Consider the following 8001-nt stretch of genomic DNA (forward strand, 5'->3'; position numbering starts at 1 on the left):
CTCCAGGCGAGGTAGTCGGGAAGTGGCAAGGAATGAGTGTGGCTTGGACCCCCTCGCGGTGGTCGATTTGCGCCAGAGCATTGCGGGAAACGGAGCGGGATGTAGCTAAAAATGGTAGGAGGGATCTTTATTGGGCATTACCGCCGCCGCATGGGGAAGGCGCATCGCCAACAAGACATCTCTCTGGCCTCCGTCTAGAGAATCGTCGCCTACATCAATAGGGTAAGATGAGCATACGTTGTGCCTATGACAGTCTAGCATGTTGATATCCGACGTGGCATAGGCAAATCCTTTTGTCCAATGCCCCCAAACACCCCCTGTGGGTTGGGGTTGGTCTGGGGGCACCGGATAATTTTTAAGGTCGCGCCAGATCCAACTCTGTTTGAGGCTGCAGTTAGGCGCTCATTTATGTTCGGTATCCCTAATGGCAGGTCTTGGGGCCACGACTGAAGATGCTTTAAGAATTCACACATGTTTTTTTTGTATATCTATGATGCAAGAAAGACAAAACATACAAGAAAAAAAGGAAAATACAGTCATGCACACTAATACAAAGCTTAAAGGGTAAAGCTCGAATAATTACTATGTAAGATCTGCACCTTCAAGGAGCCCCGGCATGAATTCTCTTCTTATTCTTCCCGTAGGAAGTAGGTTACAAAGGAACTCCAGCTCTCATGGCCATGGAGGGTGTTGATGCCTTAGTGTTTCCACTCGAACACATTGAAGATGCATGCCTTGTACATCGTTGCTATGATTTTATAGAAGACCTGCACCTTCAAAGTGCCCCAACATGAATACTCTTCTTGTTCTTCAAGGAGGAAGTGGCAGCAGCCCACGCTTGACGAACGCAAAAGGGAGGGAGAATAACACCGCAGTCAGTGGGTTGTGAATTTTGTGCCTGAGAGATGGCTACATATAGAGGCACAAGAGCTTAAAGTTGGAGGGGGGAAAAGGAGGTAAGGAAATGATGGGAAAATAGCGGGAAGGGGTTATTTGCCCTATGTATTGCCACAAACACTCGACAAAGGTCCCTTTTCTATGTGTACACAACAAAACATGCGGCAACAATTTTAGTGGGAAACCACAACACGTGGGAGAATGGTACAACGGGAAACTCCACCAACGATGGAAGGAAATGGGGTGACGTAGCACAAATCTTTGTTGTGATTCTGTTATGGGACATACAGAAAAGATATACCACCCTAATGGCTCTGTCAAGTGTGGCCACCACAGCCACGTGTCCTGGGTCTTGCCGTGACGGATTCTTTGTCATGTGTATTGGCTGAAATTTATCGTGTGGTTGATCATTGATATATGTTTTCCTTCATCTTTATCGTGTCCAGTTGTTTGCCGTGTGTTGCCAATCTTTGTCGCGTATTGTATCTTTGTCGTGTTTTTTTTTTTTTGCGTCAAAGCCCATATTTACCGAATTTCGGACCTTTTTACATATGGCAAAGGCAGGTTCACATGGTAGGCACGTTTTTTGGTGGGTAGTGTCACATGATTGTCTTTAGGATATATGCCCAACACTTCTTTTTTTTTTTTTGAAACCCCAACACTTCTTTTTGAGGTGATGAAGTTTTGTGAAGAGCATACAACTTTAAATCTTTAATTCCCTGAGCTTTTAGTCCATTCGCTCCCTTAGTCCACATAGGCATATATGAGGTGGTAGCTAGTCCTCACAATCATACACACGAAGGCATAAATTCCGGGATGACGGCACTGCACGCTAGTGCTGCTTCCCGTGTGCCTTCTTCTTCCTTTGGTCGGCGATGAACTCGAACAAGCTACCATCGAAGCAGCCGCGAATCGCCTCCCTCGGCAGGTACCCTTCGTCGTCTTTCGCGAGCATGTACAGCAGTATCCACTCGCCCTTGCTCGCAATCCTGAATCAGTTCACATATCTTTACCCTTAGGAATCGGTAAGCATTATTTGCCCCGAGATAACGAAAAACTGGCATGCAAATTGCCCAATGTATCAAACGAAATCAGCGTCTTCGCAGGTGCTCACCATCCAAATGGATCGTACGGCGCCCGGTTGTCATTGGTCATCGTCCAGATCTCGCGAAGGGTGAGCTTGTCCGGCCGCGAGCGGGCGTTCTTGCTGAATATGCTCTCGAAATTCACCGGCATGAACCTACGTTTTCAAAGTTGCAACATGTCGGACAGCCACGTAACTAGCAGATCATATGTTACTTTATGACCTGGAAAGGATTTTGGGTTACCTTCCCTCGGTGTCAATGGTTGCGCTGTCGCTGCCGTGCTTGGCCCTGTGGATCCTGTCGATGTAGATCGGAAACAGGGGAGATGGTATCCAAGACTGTAGCCGGGCCACGGAAGAGATCAGATGAAAATGAACTTGCGATACTGTTCAGAAAATGTCGAATACAATGGAGCATCTCGAATCGTAAGTTTTTGGCTGTTTTGTGACTTACATGCATAGTTGGGTAGCTCAGACCAAGAGTTATGCCGATTGCTACAATGAAAGACACGATAACGTTGAACCCCAGTCTCCGAAGTCCTGAAAATTCGTTCAAGATTACAGCCGCGCGCGAGCGGCAAAATGTAGACTTAGTACTCGACCGGCCGTGAACACTGATGCACTAAGGTATTCGCTGACCGTAACACGTACTGGTTAGCGCCGCCGTGCGTAGTTAATTACCTCGGTATGTTTCCCATGGATAGATGACACCGTCGCCATTCTCGTCGAAGAATGCCACATGCTGCTGCAGCACGCTCCTCTGCCTGTGCTCGTGCCCGTCCTTGGTCCCTTCAGGATGGTTCACGTCTGGCGCCACCAGAGCTCGAGCCAAGTCTGCTTATATATACATGCATGTCATATATATGCCCTCCATGTTACGCTCAGATTTTCGAAGTTCGATCTGGAACTCACAGGGCTTTGGAATGTACTTCTCCAGGTCAGCCCGGACCGGCCGCTGGGCCGTCACCGGCGCCGCCTTCGCTACCGACGTCATAGCCTCCTCCTGATCCTGCTCCGCCATGATAGCCCCCTCCTCCGCCATCAGGCTCCTTGTCGCCTTGATCTAGATCTCGATATCGGGACTGGTGAGTAGATCATCTGGTGTTGTGCTCTTCTTATAAGGCCGGCCGGAGAGACGCGAGGCAAAAGGGGACGGGCGGTGCAGCGAGCCGGCGGAAGTGTGCACGTCCAGCTATACCACCTGGGGAAGTGATCAGTGAGCTGACTCGTCCGTGATGTGGCAGGCACAACCTTCTCTGGGGATCGAGCTAAAGCGTGACGGCCGTTACTACTCGTGTCCTGGTATATACATGCCTGTTCATGTCATCCATCGGACGGTACACGTACACCACGCGTTCACCTACGCCGGCCGGTCCGGTGGTAGCTATCTCCCGCTGTGTGCCCGACTACCTGCCAGATATATGGAAACGTCGAACTTTATGGTTTGGCACGGCAGGGCTCGCGCCACGGAACGGACAACGATGAGAGCCGACGGTGTTCCGGAGAGAACGCACCGTCACGCGACGGAGAAAACCACACCGGGATAGACAAGTTATACGCATACGCATACACGCGCGTCGCAGCTCAGCCGCCGACACGGTAGAGGAATCGACCGTCACTAACCTTAGCTGTCCTCTGTGACAGGGGCGAAGGTCCCCTTAGGACAAGGCAGTGCAGTCGCCTTATCTTGATTTTTGATATACATTTATATGTACATTTTTTTTTTTGAATATTTTGAGTGGTCATGCATCGAGAACAGACGATATATGAGAAAGTTATGCTTGTTTTAGTGAATATTGTGTAAAATCGATTTCAAACTGAAAACATAGACTCATGTTCTAGGTTCAATGTAAATAACAATGATTTTATTTTTCTATTATAGAGATTTATCAGTAATCTTAGTATATGCGAGATAACTTTGTGATATTCATTATTCAAACGTGTAGAATTGAAAATTTAGACATTTCTTGATATTTGAAAGACACACCATAATTTCATCAAAGACATTATCACCTCATTAAGATGGTGAATTGGAAGAGTTTCTTAGCGACAAAGATCATTAAGAAATAGTTGCTCACTATGGATATTTAAAAGTCTTAATCGATAAAGTATTTTTTTACAAAAAAAAGTAAAGCTTTGGCATCGAGGTGGCATTATTGTTATATTTTAGGTTCTACGTATATCAAATATGTCTTTGTTTTTATCGTACTAAGTTATTTCGTAAGAATCATATATGACGTTCATTCTTACGACTATGTTGGTATTTGCATCATTTTTTTAGTTTGCCCTACATCAAATCTTTTCCGTCCTTCGCCACTGCTCTGTGATAAGCTTAATTAGACATGTCGGCATGTTTTGCTTGTTTCACATTGATATGATATGTAGTATCTTCAAAATCTAGTATTCGACTTAAGTGTAATGAATTTTTTGTTACTTCAGAAATATCCTTCATTCCTTGTTTACTTCTAGAGCCTAATCCTGAAAAATCTCCAATACTCCGATTACTTCACCGGGTTTAGATGGGATGATCCCGAGATAGCCACGCAAATCCTCCTTTTTTTTTTGCGTAGTTTACATAATCATCTTCAAACTAGTGTATTTTTTTAGAAGAATATTTAAGGAAATTGGGTGAACACCAAATCCCCTACCATTCCCGGACCTCTTAGGATGAAAACCAAGACAAGTAAACAAGGCATGACAGATCCAGCACATTTGGATCATTTCAATTGTTTTAAATTATATTATATTTTATCTTGGTTCATACAGAAAATCCTACAAACTTTATTACAGTTTCACATAGATATCAACGATATGTCATGTCATTGTGAAACACGTCATATATGGTGAGAAGCCTAGCACGAATCACTAGCTAGTGAATGATCAATCCATGACCGGGAGGGCACGGTTCCACTAGAAATGCATTTTCAATGGAAAGCTTGTTTGAAACGGCCAAAGTATGCACGAATCTTTGTAGACATAAGGTTTTAATTTCCTAGCTTTAAATTAATTTACAAGGCTTAAATAGCTCAGCTCTAAATTAATGATGCTCCTCGTGGCCATGAGTACGAGTAAAAACATGTTGGGACACCATCTTAAAATGAAGCACAAGAGAGAAAAACAACACCAATACAAGAAAGAGGATGACTACACAAAGCATTGATAGAAACGGAAAATTTAACATCGTAGGCTTGAGATTTTCATCCTTTACCAGCTCACTAGCATAGGGCGTTTGAAAGTGCATGGAGACCCATGTGTGGTTTTGATAATTGGTAGAAATTCCTATGGAGTAATGTTGTGTGTATTGAGTTATGTTTGTAGGCTTTGTCCATATATCATCATTGAACCATATGTTGGTTTCATTGTTGAAAGACGAAGAGGAAGTGATAATCAAGATTATCAAACCAAGATGATCAAGGAGTGATCCAAAGTTTGGTTATGACAAGGGTTGAGCCAATTTCGAGTATGTATTAAAGAAGAAGACGAAGTGAACTTTCCTGTTCATCTTCAAGACGTCAACAATATGAATAAAGAAGAAATAATGTTCATCGAATAAGATATATGAAGACGGAACTTGCCATTCAAATGGTGATCATGGATACATGAAGATACGCCGAAGAAGAATCTCTCCCATGATGATATGGGGGAGCAATCTGCTAGAATTCATCAAGTAAGCACAATCAAGAAAGGAAATATATCTTGAAATGGTCAAGATCTTCATCATCTAGTTTAAGTGAAAAGATCAAGGTTAAGGTTTGTTCTTGATACGGGTTCTTTCTTACCAGTCTCGTGGCATTGTTGGAAGACCGCTTTATAGGATAGTTGGACATACTATCAAGAGGATTCTCGAATGATTAACTTGATCGTATTGTTCGAATAGAGCTCAAACCCTTGCATGCTTTGCATAAACTTTCTTGGTTATTCTTGGTTCTTATCCATCTGATGTTTTAGAGTTTGTGTTCATTCTCGTGACAAGCTCTAGCTCATCGAAAACGGATTTCACATGCAAAACTGGTTGCGTTTTCGATTTTGGAGTTTTCCGATTTCTTCATGTTGAGAGGTTTCACCTCTAAATTTGTGCAGAACTTTTGTGCGGTAGCTTTAATCTTTCTCTTTCCAAAAAAATTGGTTTCATCCAAATCGGAGTTTCCAATCTCAAATTACCGTGTTTCTCATATCTGCTAGTTGCGATGTTTATTCAAAATAAAAAAATGCGGAGAAGCTTTTTCTAGGCCCGGACGGTACTTCCTCCCCGGGTGTTGAACTACTACCGGTCCCTGGTCCACTCACCCGTTGATGCCTTCTGTGGCCGAACGGTACCTGGCTGGTACCACCGGGCTGAGCTGCATGCTCCCTAGACGGTACTTGGCTGGTACCACCGGGCCAAGCCGCATCCTCCCTGGACGGTACCTAGATGGTACCACTGGGCCAAGCCGCATGATCCCTGTATCGAGGGTTTACGCCAAACTCTCCGGGAAAAAGTTTAGTTTTTTCCTTCCATCCTCTTCAATCAACCTAATAAGTAATGGCAATAGTTTTGTGTCCACAACTTCACTGAAGTGTTTGCCAGGCACAACAAGGTGTAAGTAATACAAAACTTAAATAATTAAAGAAATTAAAGTAGGAAAAGTATTTTTTATTTTCAAAATACTAAAGTAATGAGACTAAAATTGCAAGCAAAGTAGATATATATAGGCATTTCCTATAGTTTAAAATGGACCAGGGTTCATGGATTCAATTTATATCTCTCTTTTAAACATGGTGAAATGAATATAGCATAAAGGAACATGTGATAGAAAGTAATATTATGTAGTTGGTAGCCATTTATATGGACATCACATCCTAGCATAGAGATGATGCAACACATCTGATTAATACTCCCTTGGGAAGAGATCCTCTCGAACCAATTTTAAGACTAAATAGATTATTTCCTTATGTATTTTGACATGAAGTGGATTTGCTGATACTATCTTGAGAAAATAAGACCACCTAGATTTTAACTTGATGACAATATCATACATAATTTTTAATCTCTACTAAGGTAACCAATGAAACGATAAAAAACCTTACTAGCATACAAATTATTGTCACAACCACATGCATAATACCAAGTTACTCCAAATGGCATACACATATCCCACACATGTTCATGTATACAAGTTTGATCAGAACATAACATACATAAATAGGATAAGATATGCATCTATTAATTCATCAACCACAAAATAATCCATTGCATCTCATAACTCATCTTATAACAAAAGATCCACTATCAAAATATTACATATATGATCACAATCATGATAGGAAGCTCAAGTGATACTAATTAGTGAAGATCATAGTGAGAGATGATACAAGATACTTCCACAAACCCATAGTCCAAGGGTGGACTACTACCTCTTTATCATGGTGGTAACAATAGTCATGGAGGCAGATTACCAACTGAGAGCACTCCGGCGATGTTTCCCCTCTCAATCTTTGCAGGACTTCTCTATTTCGTGTTTTTATGTGTTGACGGACGCCTCTTTGTGAAACTGCAGATAGTATCATATATATGTGTGTGTGTTTTTAGGGAAAAACTAATCGTTGGTGTCAAAACCAAAACAAAGAGTGCTCGAGTCTCGAGGTTGGCCTCATGGCACGGTCTAGGGTGGCCGCTTTCTAGTCCCTCTCTCGAGGCCCACGGGCCTCCTAGTCCACTTTGTTATCATTTTGATAAACCCCAAAAAATAACGCTCCAAAAAATCCAGCTCATTTTCATGTTTGTAAGGTCCTTGAGACTCAAAAATATGCAAAATAGGGTTTTCATGTATTGCAACGTCAAAAAAACAATGACAGGAAACTTTGTTGCAAATCTCAATAGAACAATATAAAACAACTAGGGAAACTCACATATCATACATATATCATAAAATATCATATCAAATATACTGAAGTTCATGGATACATTTTACATGTATGCGTATGACCCGATGGTGGAACCCTTCAAGTACTTTCACATTGTGTGACTGAATCATGGAATG

General features: G+C 42.4%; 1 protein-coding gene across 1 annotated transcript; it reads right to left on the minus strand.

Annotated features, from left to right (window-relative positions):
* Positions 1–1574: 1574 nt before the first annotated feature.
* Positions 1575–3002, minus strand: LOC124677437 (peroxygenase 1-like). Its single transcript, XM_047213423.1, has 6 exons — positions 2894–3002; positions 2663–2815; positions 2436–2521; positions 2226–2320; positions 2012–2137; positions 1575–1886 (listed from the first exon to the last, which is right to left on the minus strand). Exons 1-6 carry the CDS (start codon positions 3000–3002, stop codon positions 1730–1732), a joined length of 726 nt encoding a protein of 241 aa, XP_047069379.1. The 3' UTR covers positions 1575–1729.
* Between the last annotated feature and the right edge of the window lie 4999 nt (positions 3003–8001).

Source organism: Lolium rigidum, chromosome 7, assembly GCF_022539505.1.
Source record: "Lolium rigidum isolate FL_2022 chromosome 7, APGP_CSIRO_Lrig_0.1, whole genome shotgun sequence".
In the NCBI taxonomy this organism is placed as follows: domain Eukaryota; kingdom Viridiplantae; phylum Streptophyta; class Magnoliopsida; order Poales; family Poaceae; genus Lolium; species Lolium rigidum.

Coding starts and splice junctions, on each gene's coding strand:
- LOC124677437 (XM_047213423.1), bottom strand. CDS start 3,002: ATGGCGGAGCAGGATCAGGAGGAGGCTATGACGTCGGTAGCGAAGGCG. Junction 2,816..2,893: donor GAAGTACATTCCAAAGCCCT/GTGAGTTCCAGA, acceptor ATATATAAGCAG/ACTTGGCTCGAGCTCTGGTG. Junction 1,887..2,011: donor CCGTACGATCCATTTGGATG/GTGAGCACCTGC, acceptor GAACTGATTCAG/GATTGCGAGCAAGGGCGAGT.